Source organism: Clinocottus analis, unplaced genomic scaffold, assembly GCF_023055335.1.
Source record: "Clinocottus analis isolate CAN_PGR_092001 unplaced genomic scaffold, fCliAna1.0.p SCAF_13, whole genome shotgun sequence".
Taxonomy (NCBI): domain Eukaryota; kingdom Metazoa; phylum Chordata; class Actinopteri; order Perciformes; family Cottidae; genus Clinocottus; species Clinocottus analis.
In genome coordinates this window covers 15,238,020-15,264,857 of record NW_027175854.1, presented here as the reverse complement: position 1 = coordinate 15,264,857, position 26,838 = coordinate 15,238,020, and the positions used below count along the sequence as shown (strand labels likewise).

Sequence of the window (26,838 nt, the reverse complement as noted above, 5' to 3'; positions counted from 1 at the left end):
ACACGGAAAACATTGTGTTTTTAAACTGAAACGCTGTCTCTCGCTCCGTTAATGTGGAAACCAACGTGTGGCCACTAGAAGGCGCCAAAGCACCGACCTTGAGTGTATTGTAGGATCCTCTCCAGCAGCACCGGGTACTTTGTGATCCTCTGGGTCACCAGCAGGATGCATTCTGGGATCTCTCGCCGTCGCACCAGAGAGTTGTTACCTTGTTGCTTGAAAACAGGAACACAACAAACAACCTCATCTCCCTGACCACAAGGCCACGTTGCCTTGCTTTTATTTTGAAGGGCTAGTGTCTGTGAAGGTGAGTCAGTACCTTGATGAAGACCTGGAAGCGCTTGTTGTGCTGCTGCAGCTCTTTGAAGAAGTTGACCGCTTCGTTGTGACGACTGCAGAACGTTCCGTACACCTGCTTCATGTTCTCACTGCTCTCATCGGAGAACTAAAGGAAAACAACAACAACAAATACTGTTATTTATTTACTTATTGGACCGCTACAGAGAAACACAGAGAAGTGTGTGTTGTCACGTTAATTAACAGATATGCGATATATGAGAGAGAGAGAGAGAGAGAGAGGGAGAGGGAAAGGGAGGGAGAGAGAGAGAGAGAGAGAGAGAGAGAGAGAGAGAGAGAGAGAGAGAGAGAGAGACAGAGAGACCAGCTACCTGCTGCAGCAGGACGTCCCCTATCTGCTGGATGAGGTAGTTGCCGTTGCCCTGCGGCTGGGCGGAGTCGTGCCGGCGCTCCTTCATGGCGTTGAAGAACGCTCGGTGGGCGAGCAGCAGCCGGTCTAGACACGGGAAGACCCGCTCCAGCGCCTCCGGGTCCAGCTGCACCTCCTCCCGCATGCCGCGCCGGAACACCTCCGCCATGATGTGCAGCGTCTGCAGGTGGTGGAGCTCGGTCTGCATGAGCTCTGAAGTTCAAAATGACATATTACCTTAAAAGTCAGGTTACAAGTCGCTACTACCTTCAGTGGGTGTCCCGTGCTGTAGCCAGCGAGCGCTTATGAAATACTGACACTGGCAGACAACGACCAGAGCCATCCGCTCACCGTAGATCACGTCCTGCCTCTTGACGGCTCGCTTGTCCTGCCTCTTGCAGAACTTGTGCTCCACCGTCAGGCTCCACGACTCGGCCTCGTAGTCCGCGGCGTCGGCCGCGACGTCGCCGTGGACGCACGCATCGGCGCAGTCTGCGGCGGGGAAAAGAGGCACAAAGGTCATGTTCGACTCAAAACATGGAGCGGGATTCAGTTTGAACATTCGCTGGAGATGATGCACAAATTAATAGAAAAGAAAGCTGTTTTTCCATAAATATACAAAAGCTTGTGACCCTTTGATTTGACATATCTAAATAGCACTGTATCAAGTATTGGTAGAACTTTATCATACACGCACACTATTTAGCATTAGTAAAGCATGAATAAACGATGAATTCATAATTTTTAAAGCATAATTTCAAGTGCTACCGTTGCATTTTACTTGATGTTATTCGTATTTATTTTGTAACACTTTGAATTACTCACTTATACTCAGTTAATCTGTAACCCAAAGACTCATTTATCTTTGGAAAATTAGTTTTGTTTTAATTTATTTTATTTTTTTAAATGAGGGAAAATCTTAATCGAAATAAAGAAAAACAACAACATTTGGCTCCATAGATTGAACATGCTTCTTCGTGGGAGTGTAAACGCTGAAAACAGCGAGCGATAACGGCGGTGTCACCTTCTCCGAAGGACGAGTCGGTGGAGGTGGAGGACGTCGGCGTCGGCGGCAGCAGCAGCAGCAGCGTTTCTTCTGATTGGCTGCCGAGCTTCCCAGCATCGGCCTCGGCCGCCGAGTTCTCGCTGAGCCGACTGTCACGCAGAGAGAGAGAGAGAGAGAGAGAGAGAGAGAGAGAGAGAGAGAGAGAGAGAGAGAGAGAGAAACATGAAGCGCACCCAAAAAAAAAAACACGTTCACCAATCTCCACGACCTCAAATGGTGTGATTGACAGCGCCCTCTGACCCGTCGCTGCCGGGGAAGCTCGACTGGGTGGGCGGGTCCTTCGTGCCGGGAGGAGAGCTGGAGACGGGAACGCCGCTCTGAGGAGGACAGTCCCTCACGGTGAAGTCTGTGTGGATCGGGGGGATTAACAAACCAATCAATCACAGGGTCAGGAACGTCACAATCAGGAAACGCAACGTGGAAACAACTCACTCTGCGGGAGCGACGCCGTCCGGCTCTTCACCGAGGTCACGGCATATTTATCCTGAAGTTTCTAAGCATCACAAAGGACAGAGAGGCCGGTCACACACACACACACACACACACACACACGTCTCAGGGCCACACACGGACACAGACACACACGGACAGCACTCCAGTAGGAAGTAGTACATTCCGCTTGTGTTAGCTTCCTGTCATTATCTCTTGTGTTAGCTTCCTGTTAGCATCCCTTGTGTGAGCTGTCTGTTATCATCTCTTGTGTTAGCTTCCTGTTAGCATCTCTTGTGTTAGCGGGTCAGTTTTTACCCTTAAATCAGCTGTAAAATACACTAAAAGCAATTATCTATCATCCAATGTGTTTCTCATCTCTTGGTCACCTTGTTAGACTTCCTTATCCATGAACACATTGTTGTGTGTTTTCATATTTTTGGTGTGGGCCTCTGGGCCTTTTCTTTGTCAGGATACATTGCAATTCAAAAAATGGTAAAAATGAACCTCAAGAGAATGATATAAATAAACAAAAGGTTGTTGTGTTACTTGACTATTACTGAGGGGTATTAGAAAACATCTCTTAAACACATTTGTTTTATTTATTGTTTCATTTTAATATTATTAACAATAACTATAGTAACATCTATAGCTATAGCATCTATGGCTAACTAGCTAGCTAGCTAAAAAGTCATAACACAACATAGAGATTTACAAGGTCAATAAAAACAATCAAGCAAATCTCATGTTTATATCCAACAACACAAAGGTCATCATTTCAACCAGAGAATTATCATTTAGTAAAAATAAATGTTATTTAGTTGAAATAGAGGTTCCTAACAAAGTCCAAAACGCCTTGATGCAATAAACAGATTTTATGTGGTTCTTTTATGCATTTAAAACCTAAGACACAAGAGAAAGGTTAAAAAGATACTCACCTTTAAACACGGCGGGATCGCCTCTTTACAGCCTTTATGGACGATTGCAGTGCAACCTGGGAGAGAAACATGTAAATAGATATGTAAACATTCTCACAAGTCCCTTTTTTGTAGGTAATAAAATGACGCTACCACTCACTGGAGCAGTGCAGCAGGTCCTTTCCAGAGGCCGGTTTATCGCACACCACGCACACGGTGGGGCCCAGGCAGGCCCCCGAGTTGAACCGGTGGTCCTTGTACTCGCGGTCCTTCCCTTTCCCCTTGGAAAGCCACGCCGGAGACATGAGCGTCAACACACAGGGAGAAAAAGAGAGCTCGAACAGGACCGTGGGCCTCGAGCCGAGTTAAACGCTCCCACTAAGTGAGAGAGGACGCATGAGCTGGGAAAAGCAATAAAGGAATTTCCGCCAAAAAGAACTGCCAGACAAGTCCAGCGACAAGGAAGTGGAGCGTGTAAACAACGGACGCGTCCCGGCTGCTCTGCGCCGACTCAACGACAACAGGGGATTAATCATTGAGAGGAAAGGAGGCCGGGCGCCGAGTGACCTCCAGTTATTCCCAGAAACGCTTCCTGCTCGCGTCTCCCAGAGAGTCACACAGTCTAAACCGGGAACACTGGCTTTACAGCGCGCTTAAATACACTTATAAAAACATCAGTGGTGTTGTTGAGCTTGTAAACTCGGCTGAGCGAGTGTGACAGCCGGCTGATACAGTCAGTTTAACTTGTGTGTTCTGGTTTTAATGGTTTGGATGGCGGGTGGGCGTGGCCTGTCGGGGTTACCTTGGTCTTGTTGCGCGTGCTGGACATCCGACTCTTGAGGAAGCTGAAGGTGCGGATGACTTTGTACTTCTCCGACTCCGTCTTCGTCGGGATGTTGAACTTGTCCGACTCCTCCTCTTCAATTCTGGAGGAACAAAGAGCGCAGCGTCAGCGGGACTCTGAACGCCTCACGACGCCGGAGGGAAACCCTGTTTTGTTTGCAGGCGCGTGTTAGCTGGTGAAGTCGTGCCCTCCCGGTTGTTTTCTCGAGGCCGACGGCAGCAAGCAGGGCGGGTTAGCGTGAGGCTCGTTGTCATGGCCTACATCACAGTTAAAATACATGACAACTTTATTATTGTTCTGAAAAAGGGGGAGGAGGAGAGGAGATTAGGAGAGATAAGGAGATGAGGAGAGGAAAGGAGAAGAGATGAGAGGGGAAGAGAGGAGATGAGGAGAGGAAATGAGGAAAGGAGAGGTTAGGTTAGTCAACGAGGAGTGGAGATGAGGAAAGGAGAGTAAATAAGGAGAGGAAATGAGAAGAGGTTAGTCAACAAGGAGAGGAGCTGAAATGAGGAAAGGAGAGATTAGGTTAGTGAACAAGGAGTGGAGATGAGGAGAGGAGGAAAGGAGCGGAGAGGAGGAGAGCAGAGGACATGAAATGAGGAGAGGAGGAGAGGTTAGACAACGGGGAGATGAGAGGTTAGTCGACAAGGAGAGGAAACACCGAGAGAAGATGAGGAAACAAGGGGAGGAGATGAGGAAACGAGGAAGAAGAGGAGATGAGGAAACAAGGGAGGAGAGGAGGAAACGGGAGAGGAGATGAGGAAAGGAGGGAGGAGAGGAGGCGGTGGTTTGTTGTCATTGTGCGTTCATGCTGCCGGCCTCAGAGTTAGTGGGACGTGGACGTTAAAGGAGGCTGAAGCAGGGCAACGGGGTTCGAACCCCCGACGTACTCTTTGAGGAACTCGGACAGCGTGAGATGCTGGAGGGACTCAGCCAGCTCTTCGTCTTCGTCATCGTCAGCAGACGGGGCTCGCTGACAGAAACTAACCTCCCTGCAAAGAACGTGTGTATACGGATGAGAAACACAAGCGTTCACACGTCACTCTGTCCCCGTTGTGTCTGGTGTCGTCCAGCAGGGGGCGCCGCTGGAGGAGGCGGTTCAGTCATGAAGAAGCAAAGGGACGAGCAGGGAAACAGGAAGAGGAGGGAAATAATCTGTTCTTTTTGGTGCCGGCCCTTTAAGAGCAGACAGAGACACACACACACACTGCTCGTCTGGCCCCCGCCCCCTCACAGACACACACACACACTCTCACTCATACATTCTCTCACACACACACACACACACACACACACAGCAGTCGTCATTTTTAAACCATCATTTCAGAACAGTACGTTCATGATGCATTGTGCAAAAAGTACCCAAAATGCAGAGGGGCGAGGTGACAGCAGCCGGGTCGCGTGGAGCTCAGAGTCACACTGATACGTGTGTGTGTGTGTGTGTGTGTGTGTGTGTGTGTGTGTGTGTCACTGCCTCTCCGTACCTGCGAGGTGCTTTAAAACCCACAGCCTGGCTTCAAATACACAAAAGCGCTTCCTGAAAAGACGGCCGCTTGTCACCTGGCAACCTGGATGCCATGGTTACCAGCGTACAGTACGGGATTACAGACTCGATGCAACGCACATATTTAATTACTTTGATGGAAACCCAAAACGAGGAAGCAGAGAAACATTTCTACTCACAAGACAAGGAAAAGGGCAAAGGGCTTAAATCATAATTACCTTTTTTCATGCGACTGCTCAGATATGCTGGAGGCTCTCTGCTCTGTGGACAGGAAGAGTGAAGAGTAAATTTACAATGATGATGATGATGATGATGATGATGACGAAGAAGAAGAAACACAATGACGAGCAGCGGCAGAACATAACGAAGAAGCTGAAGGCAGACGCACGTCGTCTCACCGGTTGCAAAGCGATCAGCTGTCTTTTCTTTTGCGTGAAAGCTTTTACACACACACACACACACACACACACACACACACACACACACACAGACTCTCGTGGCGCTGCAGGGTCCAGTACTTACTGCCAGGGTGCAGCAGAGACAGAGACTTAGACAGAGAGAGGGCCTGCAGGAGAGACCGGCTGTGGTTGACCCCGTGCAGGACGCCATCTACAGGGCACAGTGGATACAGCGGCTCACACACACACATCACACACACACACATTACACACACTGGACGGCTAACTCCAGAGTTCATGTGTCTTACAGTCGAGCATCCTTCACTGTTTAAAGAAGTTTAACAGGGAAATACACACATTTACATTCTCACGGTGAAGTGAAGATCCACTCCAGAGAGTCACGGCCACTGAGGGACAGGTAACCATGAACTTAAACTTATCTATCATCCATCCATTTATCATCCATCTGTCATCCAACTATCATCCATCTATATATCTATCTATCCATCCTTCCATCCATCTATCATCCATCCATTATTTCCATCCATCATCTATCATCCATCCTTCCATCCATCTATCATCCATCCATCCTTCCATCTGTCATCCATCCATCAACTATCTATCATCTATATATCCATCTATCCTCTATATATCATCCTTCCATCTATCTGTCATCCATCTATATATCTATCCATCCTTCCATCCATCTATCATCCATCCATCCTTCCATCTGTCATCCATCCATCAACTATCTATCATCTATATATCATCCTTCCATCCATCTGTCATCCATCATCCATCTATTTATCTATCTAACATCTATCCATCTACCATTCATTTATCCATATATCTATCTATATATCCATCCATCCATCCCTCCCTCCATCCATCTATATATCTATCTGTCATCCATCTATCACCCATGTATCTGTTGCCGATGCCTCTATATGACCTCTTTACGTAAAGCAGATGCATATTGATCCCACATGCTAGTGATCAGCGCTGAGCTGAAGCAGCGTGTTCTCATGCAGCTTCACATCCACAGACAGAGCGAGAGGGGCGTCAACCTCCTCGTGCAACTGTTGGCGAGAACCAAAGTAGGCGTATTTCCCCAAAACCATGAAGTATGGCTTTAATAAGCACAATCCCTTGTTGGGAGTTGACCGCTCTTGTAATACACAGTATTAGTAGAGAGGCTCTTCAGCCGATTAGACAGAAGGTGAGAAGTGAACGTTAGTGACACAATAGTTATGTGTAGAGTTCTTTAAATATAAATACTGTGTGTTACTGACCAGGGCTCAGATCTGAGGGGGGGTTGTCCCGGACAAAACGAGCCGGCCGGAAGCTGATTTTGGGGGACGAGTACGAGTACGAGCGCAGCCGCATCCCCTGGTCGCCCGATTCCTAGAGAGAGAGGAATGGAAAGTCCAACACTTTGTACGTCTCCTGATTTAAGGAGAAGTGGAGTTATCTGAACCTGAGGTTGTTGTTTTTTACTTTAGTGCTGGGTTCACATGCCGAGGAGGCCGATTGGCTGCGAGTGCACGAGAGGGCGGGGCCAAAGGTTTCCCCTCTGGCGTCACTCTTCTCAACATCCGGTGACATCGGCGACTCGGGCTCGCTGTCCACCTCCAGAGCCACTAAGCTGGGGCTGTTACACACACACACACACACACACACACACACACAACACGCACACACACGCACACACACACACACACGCACACACAGTATGTATGTCTGCTTATATATTGAGCCTCTTTTTTTTAAAAGCATATTCATTATTTCAAACTCTGCGTAAATGAACGTCATGAACACATGAATATAACACGTTTACAGGACTTTTGCTACAGTTTTTGGGGATTTTTTTTTTTCAGGCCTGGAAATAACCATTTTAAAACAGTACCTGAGGTCACAAGCGTCCATGGGCGGACTCTCTCTGTGATTGGTCGGCTCGGAGGACGCGGGGCGGTTCAGCCGGGTGAGGGCCCGGTCTGCGGGCGAGAGCGGGGGATAGCAGGGGAGGGAGGGATCCAAGGAGGAGAAAGAGGATGAGGAGGACGAGGAAGAGGAGGAGGAAGGTGGAGGTGTGTCGGCTGTTCGCGGGAGATCTTCATCCTACGGTGAAAAACACACGACGGGAGAATAAAAAAAGGGCAAAAGCGACATTCAGAGAAGACGACACGGAGGATGTGTTTAATAAAGAGAGAGACGTCTGAACCTGTGTCTGAGGGTCTGCAGCCCACTGGACCACGTGGTTCTGGACTCCAACCGCCGGCATGGGACTCCCGTTTACTGTGACACACACACACACACACACACACACACACACACACACACACGCACACGCACACGCACGCACACACATTTTGACCAATGATTTACATAACTTTTAACCAAATTGCCATGACTTTAAACCGCGCAAGATGTTTGTTAAGAAGTTAGTTTTCTATCCCGCGAAATGATTTACTGCATCAGGACAAAGAGAGAAGACACTTCTTGGCTCCGTTATTCCTCCACAACGTCAGTAAAGCAGCTCACAGCGAGACACTCAAGCAAGAAGTCCACCAGCAGAAACTCCAACTAGGAGATAATAATTGACCAAACACACGTCATGGTATTGGACTGTTTCTCCATCGTGAATCACTGATTCGCGGCGTAATTTATTGATGTTTCGTCGCTTCAATGTGAAAGCTGAAAGCGAAGAAAGGAAAATGTGATGACTCGGCATATCTCCTCCCCGTTTGACCTTTTGAAGCTCTATTATCACAGAAACCTCCACACGTCAACGTCACCGGCCGGCCCGTCTATTTCCTTGCATCATCGACTAGAGCCGTGCTCTTTTTTTTAATAATTAAAAACAGGAGACCGAAGGGCAAAAACACATTGAAAGTTGCTCAAAACGTGCACTGGGATGGAGGTCGAGAGCCAGATTTATGTACGCTCTCTGTTTGCGCTGTTCATGAATGAAACGACTATAAGTTTAAAAACCTGGATTTCAGATTGTACTTTTAAAAGCCAGCGTTAAAACACTTGCATCGGTGGCGAGCCGTCAAAGGTCAAAGGTTTAACTGAAAAAGGATGGACGAGTCACAATAAATGTTTTGTCGGGGCGCAAACATTTTGACAAAATGAGTTTGAGAACTGCTTTAAAGTATTTGCATCGCAGTGTATTTATATACAGCTGGGTTGAGGTGGAGATCGTTTCAACGCCTTTAACTGCTGCAGGATATTTTAACCCATAAGATTAGGTTTTTGGCATAGAAAATCTTTGCTTCCGAATGTGCAAACGTCTTTGTAGCTGCTCACACATGTACTCGAGGACAGCGTGCAGTGCAGTGTGTGCAGAGTCTGTGTGGTAACAATGAGGGGAGGAGCTTCTTCCTGGTGAGTCTCCAGCTCTCTCGCTGGGCTCTTTCCACTCAGACTTTGATGTCTGGCCCAGCCGGGCCGGCACTAATGTAAAGGACATCCTGTTGCATCACGGAGGCATTTCCTGTCTGCTGCTCTCTCACAGCGGAGACGTCAGCTGCAGCTCAGCGGGCCGGGCCGCCGTCTTCCTCTTGTCCTCCTCTCTCGCTCTTTGTCTGTTTGCTCAAATCAAACTGACAGTGTGTGTCAGTGTGTGTGGGTGTGTGTGTGTGTGTGTGTGTGTGTGTGTGTGTGTGTGTGTGTATCAAGTGTTACACAAAGACAAAAACACCTCAATCTGAATGTAAAGGATGGTGACAGAGTGAAGGAGCAGCTGGAGGCTGATGCTGCACTGACGACTTTAAACAATAAACACGAATAACGTAAAAAACTCTGGAGGACGACTCTCTCTCTCTCTCTCTCACTCTCACTCTCTCTCTCTCTCACTCACTCACTCACTCACTCACTCACTTGTGTGTTTAAGACGGAGTTGGATGCGTGTGATGAAACATCTCTTGTAACCCTCAGACCTCCGAGCTGACGCTGCTCCTCTCAGAGAGAAACACCGTACAGAGTGCCACTGTCCGGGGGAGGGAGGGGGTCGGGGAGGGGGGACGAGGGGAGACGACCCCATTCCTGCCTTTGTCCCCGTGACGGGGCAGATTCCTGGACAGAGTCTCTGTGGAGGCCGGCGGGTGGAGACCCGACCGCAGGAGGAGCCTCTAAAGAACCCTCACTGTCACTGCAGCGGTGAGCAGCGCATTCATTTGAATAAAAGAGAGAGAGTGAGAGAGAAAAAGAGAGGGAGAGAGATAGAGAGAGAGAGAGAGAGAGACAGAGAGAGATGCGCTCCCACACCGCCATGTTGTTGTGTTTGTTTACTTCATGAATCACACATTCAGTATTTGTTAAAGCCGCACGGAGCTCCCAGCTCACGCCTGTACAAAACTAACTTTTCTTTCTTCATCCTCCCTCCTCTTTCTTTCTTCCTTCTCTTTCTTTCTTCCTTCCTTCCTTCCTTCCTTTCTTCCTCCTCTACCACCTCCTCCTCCTCCTCCTCCTCCTCTCGTCCTTCTTTCCTCCTCCTCCTCCTCCTCCTCGTCTTCCTTCTCCTGATTTAACTCTAACTTTTCAGGAATTGAAACCAGATGCTGTGATGAGTATTATTGCCATAATATTAAAATGGAAACAGTATTGGAGCGGATGAGTTGCTCTGGTGTATGAGGGAGAGAAAAGAAGAGGAGAGACGAGGATAAAAGAGAAGAGAAGAGAAGAGGAGAGTTACCAGATAATGAGGAAGGGTCATCTTCTGCTTCGTCTTCATCCAAAGAAAGAACAAGCTGCTCTTCAAAGACCTTTAAACGACACAGAGGAAGCGTTTCTGTGAGGAACATTCAGGTTGCTTTTTACTTGAAAACAATAGTTGCAAAAAAATTAACTAACACGCACACACAAACGCACACACACACATGCATAAACACTCACGTTGTCCTCCAGTGCTCGCACCTCTTCGCCGACCTCCTCGCTGACGCCTGTGTGAAACAAAGATATTCAGCCAGAAGTCGAAGTGCGTCTCGCCGTGTGTGTGTGCGTGTGTGTGTGTGGATGGGACGCCGCCGGCTCCGCCATCAGGTAGCGGAGGACTGCCAGTGAGCCGGAGCTGTCCAGAGGAAGAGCACAGCGTGCTCCCTGCTGGGAGGCGGCTATTTCCAGAGGATTAATGGAGTCGGGACGGGCTTTAAGGTCAATACTGAGGGACACTTCCTCCTTTCCTTTGAGGAGTCGATACTGAATCCTGCCATCTCTATGGTGACCAGAAACAGTGGCCAAGGGTTAAGTGAGAGCTGCGCGCGTGCGCGCGTGCGCGCGTGCGTGCCTGCGTGCGTGCGAAACAGAAAAATAAAAGAGGCGGCAGCGTGGGAGATCTGGAAGAGTCTCCCTCTGTGCTACCAAAGGAAAGAAGGGAGGGAAAAAACAAAAACCCAAATGTGTCCCCTGAGGTTCCCCCATTTTCTCGAGGGAGAACACACACACAAACACACACACACACACGCAGAGGAACGAGTATGTGCCTTTTATGGTGTCTGCTGGGGAGTGTGTTCTTTGTCTCTTCAGGTTGGAAGTGACGGATGTCAGACTGTACAAATGTTTGCTCAACTAATTCTGTGCTCGTGTGTTCTGCACCGCTGCAGACGGACAGACAGGCAGACAGGCAGGCAGGCAGGCAGACAGGCAGACAGGCAGGCAGGCAGGCAGGCAGGCAGGCAGGCAGGCAGGCAGAGCTATTGAATTTAAAGCTACATAAAATCAGAGAAAATATGCATTCAGGAGCTGCTCCATAAATGAATGTGAATATAAATTAGTTCATTCAAAACTATATAAACTTACCGACAGCATCAGTAAGTCTTATGTCCCTGCGTGTGTGTGTGTGTGTGTGTGTGTGTGTGCACATGTCACACAGCTGGTGCCACCATGTGACACACACACACACACACAATACAGGTGTCACCTGAGTCGAGGGTAAACAGACGCTCCATTGCAACGGATAACAAGCGTTTGCTCACAATTAGTGGAACCGGGCACCGGATCAATATCGATACGTTTTTTGTTCTCAAATCAGAAGTTTTGCTCTCTCTCGCTGGAAAACCGACGCTCAGTACCAGACAACTGCAAGTCATGCTTAAGCTACTAAACGGGTAAATAAAAACAGGAACTAAATACTTAACACAGGTAATAATAAATCATTTGACCTTTATCACACGGGAGGAGTTCCTCTTCGCCTCTCTTGTCTTCCTCAGCTCTGAGTACATTGATCTGGAGAAAAAACAAAAGCAAACCTAATGTGAATACATGGGCACTGTAAATGCACAAAGAACACAAAAAACTATCGCTAAAAGGCAAAGAAGTACCGTGAATATAAGGTTACAAGCCGCTACTACATTTTGGTGGTTGTCTGGGAACTAGCGGGAGAGCTAGCTGGGAGCTCGCGGGAAACTAGCCGGAGCTAGCTGGGAACTAGCAGCAGCGTTAGGTGGCTACAGCGGGGAGCTAGTGGGAGCTAGCTGGGAACTAGCAGCAGAGAAGGGGAGGGGATGAGGAGGGAAAGATGAAGAGGAAGTGGCGGGGGGAGGGAGAGGTGAGGAGGGAGCTAGTGGGGAACTAGTGGGAGCTAGCTGGGAACTAGTGGGTAACTAACGGGAACTAGCAGCAGTGCTAGCTGGCTACAGCGGGGAGCTGGCTGGAAACTAGCAGCAGCGCTAGCTGGCTACAGCGGGGAGACCTATCGAAGGTAGTAGCGGCTTCTAACCAGACCTTTACCGTGTGCTACTATATACACTTTGTGGTCATGCTGATGTGATATTATGAAAGCCAAAACCCTGCAGAATGATGAGCGCATATTTGGAAACTCAGTTCATTCTGCCCTCGTGTCCTTTATGAGCTGCAGTGTTGTGTTTACTCGCTCAGCACTTGATTGCAAACTGGAAGGTGTGGGAGTCGAGGGCTTTTCTGTTTAAACAAGTCCCGGCTAAACCTGAGCAAACGTCCTTATCTGGACAGGACGAGTACATCACGCACTTCACTGATGCGCGGGAACAATTGTCGGCAGCGGCTGCACTGTGTGCTGTAGCTCATGGGATTACGATGAGGGACTTTAAATGAAAGGCGTTCCCACCAGTCTGAGGACGCCGTCGTCCTCCAGTCGGTCTCGGAGGACCGCGATGCCGTCCTGGGGCCGGCTACCGGGGGCCCGCTGCGCCGTCAGGGTCAGTGAGTTCGTCCTGGGACAGAACCTTAGCATGCGGGCGCCGTCGGACCACACGCACCACACGCCCGGGACGGGGCCGACTGCCGGACCCGGGGGCCTGAGGAGGAGGAAGAGGAGGAGAGCGGATTATGAGATGTGAGGTTGTTAGAAGAAGGGACAACTTTCATTAGTCTTACAAATCAAAGCCTTACGCTGCCAGCACCCTGAACATGGCGTGCTGTTCGTCTCTCTGGGCCAGCTGGAGGGGCGTGTCTCCCTCCTGATTGGGCGAGGTCAGCGCCCTTTGACCTCGTGGCTGGTGGATGAGGAAGCGCGAGAGACGGACCAGACCGAGGCGCACAGAGAGGTGCAGGAGGGACTCTCTGGGCTGGAGGTCCGGAGCTGAAGAACAGGACAGAACGAGGAGGGAAGGGATGAGGAGGGAGGGATGGGAAGGGAGGGGATGAGGAGGGGGGATGAAGAGGTAGAGGTGAGGAGGGAGTGAAACTTTTGATTTTATTTTTTTCCCATGACTTTTTCCAGGCCTTGAAATGACATTTTTTAAATTGCATGACTTTTCCAGGTTCTCAATGACCGCATGAACCCAGCATTTCAACGTGGCGAGGGGAGGAGGAACAGGCAGTGCAGGAGAAGAATCTCCCTCAGCTGCAGAGCTCCAGCATCACTCCGGCTACACACTTCTACACACGCTACACAAGGCGTGGCCTCTCTCGCTCCCTCAAACCCGTGCAGATGCACAGAACATCTGCTGCGTACGTACGGAATGCACAGCGGTGATAAAGCGAGCAGAAGAAGGAATGGAGAACATCAGGATCATTCTTACCTGGAAGAACTGGATGTTTCTGCTGCTGCTCGCGTGTCACTGGAGGGTAAACATGGCGCATGAGGGTGTGCAGTGAAAACACAGAGGAGCACACATCCTCCATCTGCACTGTTGTTCTGTAAGCACGGGGCGAGAGGCTATGTGGAGCCTCCCCCCGACCCCCCTCCCCCCTCAATCCCTCCACCTACAATGGAGCTGGTAATTGTGACCCAGTTTGTGGCCGACAGACTGGGAGCATTGAGCGCTGAACGCTCCTCATGCAAAGTTCAACAAACAAGAATGTCTTTGTCTTTGGTCGACACTTTGCATCTGCACCTCGCCTGTGTTTTGCATGGATACATGCTCCTACATGTACTTTATAAACTTATACATGCTCCTAAATGTACTTTACATACTTATACATGCTCCTACATGTACTTTATATACTTATACATGCTCCTACATGTACTTTATATACTTATACATGCTCCTACATGTACTTTATATACTTATACATGCTCCTACATGTACTTTATATACTTCTGCATGCTCCTACATGTACTTTATATACTTCTGCATGCTCATACATGTACTTTATATACTTCTGCATGCTCCTACATGTACTTTATATACTTCTGCATGCTCCTACATGTACTTTATATACTTCTGCATGCTCCTACATGTACTTTATATACTTATAAGTGCTTATACATGTACTTTATATACTTATACGTGCTCCTAAATGTACTTCATATACTTATACGTGCTCCTACATGTACTTTATATACTTACACATGCTTCTACATGTACTTTATTGTATTTCTATGTTGTGCCCCTCGGTCTGATCACTTCGCTGTGAAAAAGACAATGGACGTCTCCAAACCGGTTCCAGCGGGGCAGAACCATAAGATAGCGTTACAGGTAAGTTGCATAATATGCTGTTGGTGAACTCGGGTGACCCGGGCCCCCGAGGAACAGCAGGATGTGCGTTACAGCAACAACAGCAAAGACACAAGTGAAAAAAGAGAATCCTCATTTCTGCTGAGCGACAAAGGGGAAGATATCTGACCCCTGTGAAGGAAACAGGAAGTAGCCGAGTGGACGAGGAACTGAGTGGACGAGGGCGTGAGAATTTGGGGCTAAACATTCAAAAACAGACCGACAGACAACCCATGAGGGTCTGCACCTCTTTTCTACCTTCTTCCAAAGGTCGTAGGAACCCCAAATGAGACTTTTATACTATGTTTTGATCATAACTATGAACATCCAGCAAGATCTGAGCAAGATTCCCCAGAAACGGTTCCTTGAGCGGTCCCCGAATGTCTAGTTCAGGGCCTTAACGACAACCCACAAACTAATAACACACCTATTTTGGAAAGATTAGGACCTAAAGAATCGGGATCTGCAACAATAATGAAAGTAAAACAAAGCGTCGGCATGTTAGGAAGGAGTTTCAGTAAGAAAACTGTGTGGTTTGCTTTAAAAATGGAAAAATAAAATTTTTATTGCAAAAACATTGTCTGAATGGGGCATGCTGGGTATTAAAATGTTCAGCAGCTTGCGATATGATCGCAACGGCACGTTACGGCGTTTTTTAACCATAGGTCTCTTCTCACAAGGGGTTAAAGTGTTGTAGAAATTTAAATTGAGTTAAAAACCCTTCGGTTGCGGAGATAATTGGTGCTCTCCAATTCCCGTGTCGTTACCTTCTCTCGGCTGAGCGTCCGTGTCCTTCCACTGCGGAGGGTAATCCATGTTGGCCATCGCGAGCGTGATCTCCTCGTCCAGCCGCCGGATACTAGCTGCAGGACCTGATCTTCCTCCAGGCCGCTTGTCCTCCTCCTCCTCCTCGTCCTCCTGTGCCCACATGGGGAACCTCCTCAGGACCTCCAGGTGGCTCTGGGGCTCGAGCATCTCCTTGATGGAGGTCAGGTGCTCCGCGATCTCCTGGGCGGCGTCCCTGAGGTACTCCAGAGACGCTTCCCCGCCGCACAACGTGACCCGGCCCGCTGCGTGAAAGTAGGACGTGACGGAGGCCACTTCTGCGAGGGCGTGGCCTGAGGGAAAGACGGCGAGGAATGTCGTGACGGAGAGGAAATGGAAAGGCGTGACGGAGTTGAAAGTTGTGATGGAGAGCAAAAGGAAAGTCGTGACGGAGAGAAATATCGTGACGGAGAGGAAAGTCGTGACGGGAGGAGGTGGGAGAAGGACGGGCACGGAGAGAAATGTGGGAGCGTCTGTTAGAGGACGTACCGGGAACTGTGAAGCTCAGCGTGAGCCCGTCGGCTTCTCTTCTCGCCGCGGTCACATGCGTCCGCTCAGAACCTTGGACGGCGACGTAGAACTCTGCGCCTTCAGGAGCGGTGGTTTGAATCCTCACACGGGCCTCCACCTGTCCCTGAGACGAGTGGAGGGAAAAGACATTAAAACAGATTTTTACATGGCGGACGACGTAGAGACGATGGAAGTCCACGATCCGTCCTCTACTTCTGCTACATCAGTGACCTGTGTGTTGTGTTTAATGCCTTCATCTGAACTCTTCAGTACACTGAAGGCATCAGAAATTTTAAAATTTTGATATTAAAATTAAAAAAAAAAAAAAAAAAAAAAATCTTACTTTTTTTTTAAATATTCAGTTTTTTAAATATTTAATTTTTTTTAAAAATATAAATTTTTTAATTTTAAAAGTTAAAGTTTGAATTTAATTTAACCTTTAAAAAAAAAAAAAAAAAAGCAACATTGTGTGCTCTGTGTTTTCTCTTCCCAACCATTGATAGCTGGACTCATGGGAGGATGTTCGATGACTTCCTCCATCGGCCCGTCTTGACAGCAAAGTCAATGTTTTTGTTCCCTTCATGAACACAGAAAACCACAAGATCTTCACCTCCTCTGTTATCCCTTCTTCCAGAGACTGACCCTCTCAAGAGGGTTAAAGCTCAGAGGGAATCAAGAGCGATGGGATACTTGGAGTCCCTCCCTTGTGCAACATCCTTATCTTCTGTTTTCTTGTGCTCAGCTTTGAGGGGTTTTTATCTCTGGATTTATGGGGTCAACCTTCATTTATCCTCATTGTTAAGAAGACATACATCACGTTGAAACTTATTTTTAGGGCCTCCGTCAGCTCCACTGAGTCTGGGTTTCATCGCGTAATACTTTTGAGGGAGAGCGGCTGGAAACAGGACTGAAGCGTCGACAATTACATCTTGTTTGTGTCCGAATTCAATAGAATTAAAATCAATACGTGCAAACAAGAGTCCAGAGTCTGTGCTTGCTAACGTCAGCATGCTAAAATGCTTGTTAGCTTGATGATAGTTGCATGAGGCCAGTCACCAGTGCTTGAGGGGTAGAAATGGAGCGCACCTCTGAGTCAGGCTGTAGTTTCACAGTGTGCACTAAGTGGTCGGCTGCAGGTCGACTGCAGGTCCACTTAGTGCGCGCTCACCACCGCACATGCTATCCATTGTTTTTCCCACCTTACAGAAAGATAAGGCGTCGGCCCGCAGCAAGGGCCTTTTACACATGTTTTTCTTGAGTGCAATTCCCTTAAGTTTCCTTCAAGGTTGCCTTTAAAGTTGATTCTACTGATGCACTGGAGGGACTTTGCTCTGCTGAGGTTTCGGCCGAACATCGTCCTCAGAGATTCATCCATTTCTGTAAATTGTCCTGCGGCCGTATGAAAGACATATGTCTTTGTGAACGCTCATCTTTTGATTTGGTCTCCCCTCCCTTGTAGATCTGACTTTATAGTTCCGACAATCTGTGGGGCCAACCTGCGATGATATGGGTTCTCACTGGCGGGATTAGATCATCTCGGGCCTGACTGTGTCTCGGAGCGAGGAGACGCCAGACTGATGTGATCCATGGCCTCCTCTGCGGGGCTTCAGCGTGACACAACCTGATCCGGTGACGATGAAATATGCAACACCTTTGCGCCTGCACCTCGCGCCTCTCGTACGGGCCGTTCTCAGGATCGGCATGATGTCCATTGTGCAACGCGAGGAGGTGTATCGCTTCATGCAAAAGGAGCTCCATACAAATCTAAAAAAAGGGAAATGCCATCCGGTGGATTACCTGGATATAGACGCCGACACGGGGGGAGATTAGGAGACTGGTGCATAGTCATGTCTGTTGTGCATGAGAAGCTGACACCAGTGACGAGGTTGTATAACCTCCCTGTGTTGTCGTCCGTCCAGTGGGAGTAAAACAGCAGCAGACCTGCTGCCCGCGGGCTCCAGGAAACTAGCGGCCCTCGGCTAACGAGAAGCGCTCCGATCTCCTGAGTGCCGCCTGGAGGTGACGTCAGGGAAGCGGCAACAACAACAACAACAGTTCCGATAACAGGAGGCGAGCTCAGGGAGGAGACGTCAGCGGGGACGTCTGTCCTGTTGTGTTCAACCCGAGAACACTAACAGAGAGCGGCTGTTACGTTATTTTCATTGTGTTGCTTTTGTCTGAGTTGTGTTGCTTCATGCTGCTCACTGATGTTATTGAAGGTAGGCGTGTCTTATTGAAGGTAGGTGTGTCTAATTAAAGGATAGGTTTGTCTTCTTGAGGGTGGGTGTGTCTTATTGAAGTTAGGAGTGTCTTATTGAGGGTGGGTGTGTCTTATTGAAGGTCGACTCGACTTATTTAAAGTAGGCATGGCTTGTTGAAGGTTGGCGTGTCTAATTGAAGGTGGGCGTGTCTTATTGAGGGTGGGTGTGTCTTATTGAAGGTAGGTGTGTCTTATTGAAGGTAGGCGTGTCTTATTGAAGGCGGGTGTGTCTTATTGAAGGTAGGCGTGTCTTATTGAAGGTAGGCGTGTCTTATTGAAGGTAGGCGTGTCTTATTGAAGGTAGGTGTGTCTAATTAAAGGATAGGTTTGTCTTCTTGAGGGTGGGTGTGTCTTATTGAAGTTAGGAGTGTCTTATTGAGGGTGGGTGTGTCTTATTGAAGGTCGACTCGACTTATTTAAAGTAGGCATGGCTTATTGAAGGTTGGCGTGTCTAATTGAAGGTGGGCGTGTCTTATTGAGAGTGGGTGTGTCTTATTGAAGGTAGGTGTGTCTTATTGAAGGTAGGCGTGTCTTATTGAAGGCGGGTGTGTCTTATTGAAGGTAGTCCTGTGTCTTATTGAAGGCGGGTGTGTCTTATTGAAGGTAGGCGTGTCTTATTGAAGGTAGGCGTGTCTTATTGAAGGTAGGCGTGTCTTATTGAAGGTAGTCGTGTGTCTCACGTGTTTGGGTGATTTTCTCCGGACGTTAGTGATAGAGGGTGAAAACATTCCTGATGGGTTTTAACATTGAAGGGAGACTTTTCCTACAAAAGGACAAGACTCACATGTCCCAGGAACATGTGGACCAAAGAACAAGTTCATAGCTCCATTATTTATATTTGTAATCATGTTTTATTGACGAATCCTAATTTTTTGACCCGATTTTGAGTCTTCTTTCAGGGTATCCTTATGATACCCGTTTTCTTTTCTTTTTTGAGAAGTTGTACAGGGTAAAATAAAAAAAAAGAGTACTTGTATTTTAATATATTCTGATGAGAAGTACATTTTATCAGGTACATAATATCGGGTGAAATATACCCGACGTCACTATGTTTAACGTTAGTGTTCTTGGGTTAAAGAAAGGTTCCACGAGAACTCCTCACATCCCTGTAAACCATCTGAACTCAACTGGTTTGGCTTTGCAACGCCCCAAACACTAGTGACACACAGCGGAGACTCACATTCCTCCGGCTTAATCTGCCGTGCAGATGAGATCCTAATAACCGGCCCGCATGTCAGAAGACGCCGTCAGCGAAGCCGACGCTTCGTTTCAACAGAACGGGGCCACCGAGTCCACGGCCTCCTCGTGACGCCACCACACCGAGAAGCAGCCGGATTTTGTGCAAAAGGCATATTTCAAGTGTGCAATAATTGAGAAACCCACTGTAATAGCATATGTTTGTTAAGCTCTTTCTTCATTTATCATTGCCTCGCTTATCGGCAGTGAAAAGAATGCAAACACTATCGCAGCACTTAGAGAGAAACTGAACCATGAGCCGGGGAAACCCCGCGATAACGTTCACTATCAAACCTCACGGGAGGCTGGACCAACACGAGGAGACGCTCGTCCATCTTCATTTGAGATAACGGCAGTCTGAGAAGATGTTTCATCGCTGCTCTTCCGACGCCGCATTGAGTGGATTCATCCACGAATGGGGACCGTGAATGATAAATAGTCATAATGTAATTTAGTAGCTGAACCCAAATAATAATTACGCACTTTGAAAACCAGGAAAATACAACACACTTGTGCCATTTTACTATCTAATCTCAGAACACAATATTAATAACGATGATGATGATGATGAGAGATCTTAAAGGTTGGCGAAGAATTTAGAAGCATCATGCATGTGTTTTTCTTGTGGTACTTTTCACATTTCAGCAACACAGTCTACGAGCGCAGAGATCAATTGCCCCCCCCCCTCCCCTCCGCCCCTCACACACACACCTGTTGTCTCGTACTGGCGCTCAATAAAAACCTTGTCCAAAACAGGAAACTCCCACACTTTGAGCCTGCAACTCAATGCACCATTGATGCATTGATCAGGTGATCAGGTGACGGTAGCTGCTGTGGATGCATTGCTGCATGTGCACACAACGTGTTACTGATGGCCACAATAACACAGTAACACAGTAACGGCCCTCACAGCGCAGCGGCACAAAGCCGCCATTGACACGAGGAGCTCGCTGCTCCTGACGAGCCGTGACCTTCCAGGGTTGGAGACACCGCTTCCTCTCTCCGGAGAGAGAGAAGGTAGAGAGAGGATAATGATTCACACACACATGGGCCTCAGTCAGCCTCTCTCTCTCTCTCTCTCTAGAAGTGGTGACACAGCAAAACAAGCAACACTCTGCTCTCCAGAAACCTGGCAACGCTTCAGTGACGAGCCCACCCAGAGAGAGAAAGGGTGGGAGGGGGGAGCGGGGAGGGGGAAGACAGATGTAAGAAATGAAGGTAGGGAAACAGAGTTCTACGTGTCAGAGTTGAACCTCTCAGCTCAAACACTCGTCCTCTCAGACTGCAGAGTGGAACCCGTGTTTACTTATTTATTCAGAACCAGGAAGAAGCCGAGCAGCGGACCAGGAGGCCGGCTTCTGGGTCGGGTTTCCGGTGCAACACGAGGCTCAAGGACTGAGGGAGGGATGTAAGAAGGGAGGGAGTGAACCAGGAAAGGACTCAAATGCTCTAATGCCGGAAACACAGGATCTGGGTGTAAACGTTGCTGTCTGTGTGAACACTTACATACAGAGGTACCTCTCTTCTGCTCCCCTCCATCGTCTCTCCATCCACTGGACGCCTGAGGAGAAAACACTCACGTCAGACCACCACCTCCAGACAACAACAACAACAACAACAACTCCCACACTGGCTGCTAGTTTGAGGCTTTAAACTGTGGAAGCATGTACGCGCTCCTGCTGCACGATGCTGAGGGGGAACTGTATCATCACACACTCTCCGTGTGAATAGTGCATGACCTGCAGGCTGCAGACACTCGGCTCTGCACGAGGCTGCAGCCGCTCAGACGAGCCAGAGCCGTCAGCGCGTTGCATCATTTATGCAGAACAATGTTCTCTCCTCCCGTTGAGGTGAGCACATGACGAGGAGAGTCACCTGACCAGAGTTCTTTCTCTCAATCCAAACTTATATACATTCACAATCCTATCCAAACAGAGAGAAACATAGCATCCTCACACTGGAAAAGCTGGAATAAGAGAAGCACTTTAACGGTTACTCGACCAGCAAAATTAGCTGTCAATCAATTTATCAGCTATCAGAGGTTCTAGCTTTGAGAACAAGTGTTCTAGGTTTGAGAACCATGTTCCCAAGACAATAACAGAGTAAAGGAAATGACCCCGATCGGTGTCTTATCAACAGGTCACACCACACCGTCTGACTCCAGGGTTTATCTCTCGGTGATATCCATATCGCTGCGTCACAGGGTCCAAAAGGTCGCTGATCAATAGAGCGGCTTTGCCCGGAGGCCCGGGCGGCGCCCTCCCTCTCTCTCTCTCTCTGCTCACTCCTGGAACGTGGAACCGGAGACGGCTTTTTACGCGTCACACCCCAGAGTCTCAAGGATGCTTCACAAGGTACAACGTCCATGTGTGTGTGTATGTGTGTGAGTGAGAAGCCTCAACCCCGCTGAGGCCGCCGGGAGGACGCAGCGTGAGAAAAGAGATTACGCAGCTTGGAAATTCATCCTGACACTTTGACGTGTGACGCAAATGTTTTCAGACGCGAGCAAGTTGATCCTGTTGTCCGTGACGGTTCTCTCTGCGTGGTTGAACAATTCCTATCACATGCAATCAGTTATAGACCGTGTGAGAGGAAGAAGAAAGAAACAAGGGTGTGTGTGTGTGTGTGTGTGTGTGTGTGTGTGTGTGTGTGTGTGTGTGTGTGTGTGTGTGTGTGTGTCTGCTTTTCCAGAGTCACTGTGGCTTCATGTGATGATTAAAAGGTGTGTAAAAGCTTCACTGGTCACACATGAAACCACTTAAATACAGATTATTAACGCCATGAGTGTAAACAGTGAACTTTCCCTACAGCCCTTTAGAAGAAGTCGTCACGTGGAGCTCAGCCGCTGATAACCTCTCACACAAAGACTCGGTTTGGGTCATTACTGCGCGCGCTATCAGCACTCAAACCTATCCTGCGGGAACAATGCGTGACCTCTTACCTCTTACCGGGAAGTGAAACTCCTGCAGGCGATAACAGTCCGTGAACGCATCAGCGCGAGACCACAACAACGCCGCAAACAGTCCGTGAACGCATCAGTGCGAGACCACAACAAGTATCGGCAGCCACAAGTCGCCACGTCTCTTTTTTCCCCCCGTACCTGTGAACGCACCAGCGTATCTGAAGTAGAAACATCCCATAATGTCACAGCACGCGTTGTTTGTGTGTGGAGCAGCTCTGCTGTTACCTGCTGTCGCTCCGGTTCTGACCTGAAGACTTTAAATGAAGTTTGTGACTTTTATTTTCTCCTTTCGGCGCACGCGCAGTCCGCGTGAAAGCGCGCGTCCGCTGCTTCGCTGCAGGAGGAGAGAGAGAGAGAGAGAGAGAGAGAGAGGGAGAGAGAGAGAGAGAGAAGTGTAGAGGTGTTGTGAGTTTGTTTGCAGGTGTCGAATTGTTTCACCCACTCTGCAGCCTGACTGTTAGTCTGGCCCCGCCCCTCACACACACACACACACACACACACACACACACACACACACACACACACACACACACACACACACACACTTTCTCTTTCTCTCACACACAAATACACACCAGGCTGCAGGACTGAAGCAGAAACATGAATACGTATATATATATATATATATATATATATATATATATATATATATATATATATATATATATATATATATATATATATATATACACATATATACATATATATATATATAGAGAGAGAGAGAGAGGGAGACAGAGAGAGAGAGAGATATCTCTATATATAGATATATATATATATATATATCTATATATATCTATATATATATATATCTATATATATATCTATATATATCTATCTATCATATATATATATATATATATATATATAGATATATATATCTATATATAGATATATATATCTATATATATAGATATATATATATATATCTATATATATAGATATCTATATATATATAGATATATATATATAGATATCTATATATATCTATATATATATCTATATATATATAGATATCTATATATATATCTATATATATATAGATATCTATATCTATATATATATATATATATATATATATATATATATATACATATACATATATATATATATATCTATATTTATATATATATATATATAGATATATATAGATATATATAGAGATATATATAGATATATATATATATATATATATATATATATATATATATATATAGATATATATATATATATTGAAAAGACACATGGACCTGACAATAGGCCCAAAGCTTTTCTAATGAGGTTTTTTCATAAAAGTGTAAAAGAACTAACTATTTACATGCCAGACTACGAGGCTTTTTAATAAAGAAATAACGTTATATCCCTTAAAAGTTACATTATTGATCTATAAAAGACCGTTACTTTAATGCATTCAGGGGTTTGTACGGCCAGTAGTTTATGCAACCTTTAAATAATTATGTTCACCGTTATATGTATCATGACAGCTCACTTTATCAGAAGCCTTTCAACTATATCTCTAATTGTGTCATTGAGATATGAACGTGACTGGGCTACAAAGCTGTGGCATTTAGCCAAAGTGTATTTTCATAACTTATATTATATCTCCTCATCGGTTCATGCGGGATCGGTGCAAGAACAAAGGCCTCGTGCTCGTGCTTCTGCAAGTGAGACTGTGGCGCCATCTTCTGGCAGGAGTACATCAGTGAATGAAAAGTGACCCAAGTTACAACACTGACACCGTGTGGAAGATCACACACACGCGTCAGCATTCATTATGTCATGCAGGGGGAGGAGGAGGAGGAGGAGGAAGGGCAAGAAGGACAAGAAGAAGAACAATAAGGTTTTTGGGACCTCATGATGCTCCTGAGATGTGAACCAAACTGTCTGTTTTCCTCTACTGGAGTACACATGCAGTTTGTACCTTTGTTCCGTACATGTTGTACATGGTGTATTGCTGGTACTGTGTGTACTGTGTTCTTCTTTACCTGCTGGTTTAAAACACATGCACAAAAACAACTGAGCCCCAGAGGATGAAATGACGACATGAGGATGTTTTGCTAAAGAGCATTAGTTTATTTTCCACAGGTTACTTCAGAAACAGGTAAATTATGTACAAAAATCTGGAATGTTGGATAAATGCATATCGATCATCACCTCACTGCGAACGTTTCCAGAGCAACCTTAGAAATACTAGCTATACATTAAAACGAGTGCCTCTGCATTGCAATTTATTTATTGCTGGTTTTACAATCGCGAGTCACTAATGCCGTTATTAACTCTGTTCTCAAATTTGTTTTTTGTGTTCTCCGAAAGAGTATTTACAAGTTGATTAGTACGGTCTAAAAACCACAGAAGAAGACTGCTAAAAATAAATAAAGAGGATAAGAAAGCGAAGGCTTTTCTTTCTGCTATGAGGAGAATAAAGTGACCGTTACCGCGGAAATGTTCCACCCTCTAATCTCAGAAAGTCCACAAAATCATTACAAATAATACAAACTCATCCGCGTTAAAATACTACTTTCTGTGAGAAAATTTTGGGGGGAAATGCACATTATTAAAAGTCATTGGCCTGTGAATAAAATGTACCTATTTTTAGATTTAAGAATGAAAAAGGGTGTCACTTAAAACAGTACAACTATATTTCTATTTTAAAAAGAAAAGGGATAATTAAAATTGTGTTAATTACCACACAGTGTTTTTATTTTGGTTAGACAGTGCCACGAGAATAAAACACTAACGATGAAATGATACGTTGTACAAACAATTCAGTGGTTGTGAACGTGTCGTCGTTTATTAATCTGATCACTTCTATCGTGCGTTACTGACGAGCGGATGAATATTAACGGAGGCGATGGCTTTAAAAACTTGATTGTTCTCCTTCCCGCGCGGCTCTTCGACAAACATTAGGAATGTTCTGAGATGCAGCTTTCACTGGATTATTTATTTTAGATTATTTATTTTTGTTGCACAAATTAAACATCTGGAGTTATGATCTAAAAAGCTTTTAGGGGGAAAGTGACAAACACTTTTACACAATGCAGAGAAAACTTTTTTTTTTAATTTTTAAGCACTTCTGTTTATATTTATAATTCCAGTGCTATTTCACTAAAAAAAAAAAAAGATTATTTTCACAATATAAAAATCATGTAAAATCATCGGTGAATTTTTTTTATTTTTATAGAAGTGTTAAAAAAATGTCTGATGTTTTTTTTATGCATGAAAATAAAGGCTTTAAATATTGCTTTTAAGCCGTTATACGCTGTGAGTGTACTCTGAAGGTGGTGGATATTGCTCTGGTTCTGGGGTCAAAGGTCACCCCCCCCTCCCTGTTCACACAGCTCAAGGTCTCTGTATGGCACTTGACAACGTGTTTCTCCCGACTCTACCCTGTACAGCAAAGACTTCAAAAACAAAAAGAAAAAGACTGAGGAACTTCTCCATAGTGATGATAAAAAGCACGATTAAAAACATTTGTACAGACGCAAAAAAGGCAAACTGTGGTCTTCTCCCATGTAACAAAAAAAAAGGATAAAAACGGACAAGATGTTGAAACCAAAGCGATCGCTCGTCTCCCCGACGGCCTGAAAGATGAAGCCCTTAAAAACAAAAACACAAAAAAACAAAGCGTCGTCTCCCGCTTTATCTCTTCCGTCCACAATTTCCAAACCCGCTTTGGTTAACTAGCACGACCGCGACGCCTTTCTCCGCTTTAAAAACACATATTTGGGTAGGGGGCAAAAAAGATGGATGTCTCCTGCTCTCACTGCTCAACCTCACACGTATTAAACTTTGAACTGAAACCTTCTTCCTGACCGGACAGATCAAAGCTAAGCCTCTCCTCCGCTATTCCCTCCCCGACATTTGAATCCCCGTCTCCATTTTACCGCCTAAAATGAAAAGACCCAAGCGGCGTGCCTTCGGTCCGCTGTGAGGGCCGTCGGTGATTTCCTCCTCTCAACTCTTCCGTCTTTGCAAGAGGAGAAATACAATTTCCCTCCTCGAAAAAATAATCCAAAGCTCCTCCCCTTTATCTACATTCGTCTCCACGACCTTAAACAGCAACGTAACATTGTCCTCCTCACGAGATCACACGGCTGATCAGAACATGGTTTCAACATCTTATATTAGACGCGTGAGAGAAGGAGGAAGAGGAGGAGGAGAGAGAAGAGGAGAAGGAGGAGAAAGAGACAGAGAAGAAGAAGATGGAGACTGAGAAGGAGAAGGAGGAGATGAAGACAGAGGAAAAACAGAAGAAGAAGAAGA

At 46.5% G+C, this 26,838-nt stretch overlaps 1 protein-coding gene across 6 annotated transcripts in view; it reads right to left on the bottom strand.

Annotated features, from left to right (window-relative positions):
• arhgef28a (Rho guanine nucleotide exchange factor (GEF) 28a) overlaps positions 1-22,912 on the bottom strand; it is a 32,304-nt gene extending 9,392 nt beyond the window's left edge. For 2 of the 6 annotated variants that reach the window (XM_068573922.1, XM_068573924.1), the window contains exons 1-26: positions 22,801-22,912; positions 21,120-21,174; positions 16,097-16,241; positions 15,550-15,900; positions 13,233-13,422; positions 12,949-13,138; positions 12,026-12,089; positions 10,761-10,807; positions 10,561-10,630; positions 8,086-8,159; positions 7,771-7,982; positions 7,362-7,515; positions 7,157-7,268; positions 5,989-6,075; positions 5,685-5,727; positions 4,853-4,954; positions 3,921-4,044; positions 3,279-3,399; positions 3,140-3,195; positions 2,205-2,265; positions 2,013-2,118; positions 1,731-1,861; positions 1,058-1,198; positions 669-919; positions 320-445; positions 98-215 (exon numbers count right to left, since the gene is read on the bottom strand). In XM_068573922.1, coding sequence (XP_068430023.1) covers positions 98-215; positions 320-445; positions 669-919; positions 1,058-1,198; positions 1,731-1,861; positions 2,013-2,118; positions 2,205-2,265; positions 3,140-3,195; positions 3,279-3,399; positions 3,921-4,044; positions 4,853-4,954; positions 5,685-5,727; positions 5,989-6,075; positions 7,157-7,268; positions 7,362-7,515; positions 7,771-7,982; positions 8,086-8,159; positions 10,561-10,630; positions 10,761-10,807; positions 12,026-12,089; positions 12,949-13,138; positions 13,233-13,422; positions 15,550-15,900; positions 16,097-16,241; positions 21,120-21,152 — 3,109 coding nt within the window. In that variant the 5' untranslated portion in view covers positions 21,153-21,174; positions 22,801-22,912. Of the gene's footprint in view, positions 1-97; positions 216-319; positions 446-668; positions 920-1,057; positions 1,199-1,730; positions 1,862-2,012; positions 2,119-2,204; positions 2,266-3,139; positions 3,196-3,278; positions 3,400-3,920; positions 4,045-4,852; positions 4,955-5,684; positions 5,728-5,988; positions 6,076-7,156; positions 7,269-7,361; positions 7,516-7,770; positions 7,983-8,085; positions 8,160-10,560; positions 10,631-10,760; positions 10,808-12,025; positions 12,090-12,948; positions 13,139-13,232; positions 13,423-15,549; positions 15,901-16,096; positions 16,242-21,119; positions 21,175-22,725; positions 22,744-22,800 lie in introns of those variants that run through there. The other 4 variants (XM_068573923.1, XM_068573926.1, XM_068573925.1 and 1 more) reach the window with 4 other exon arrangements.
• Between the last annotated feature and the right edge of the window lie 3,926 nt (positions 22,913-26,838).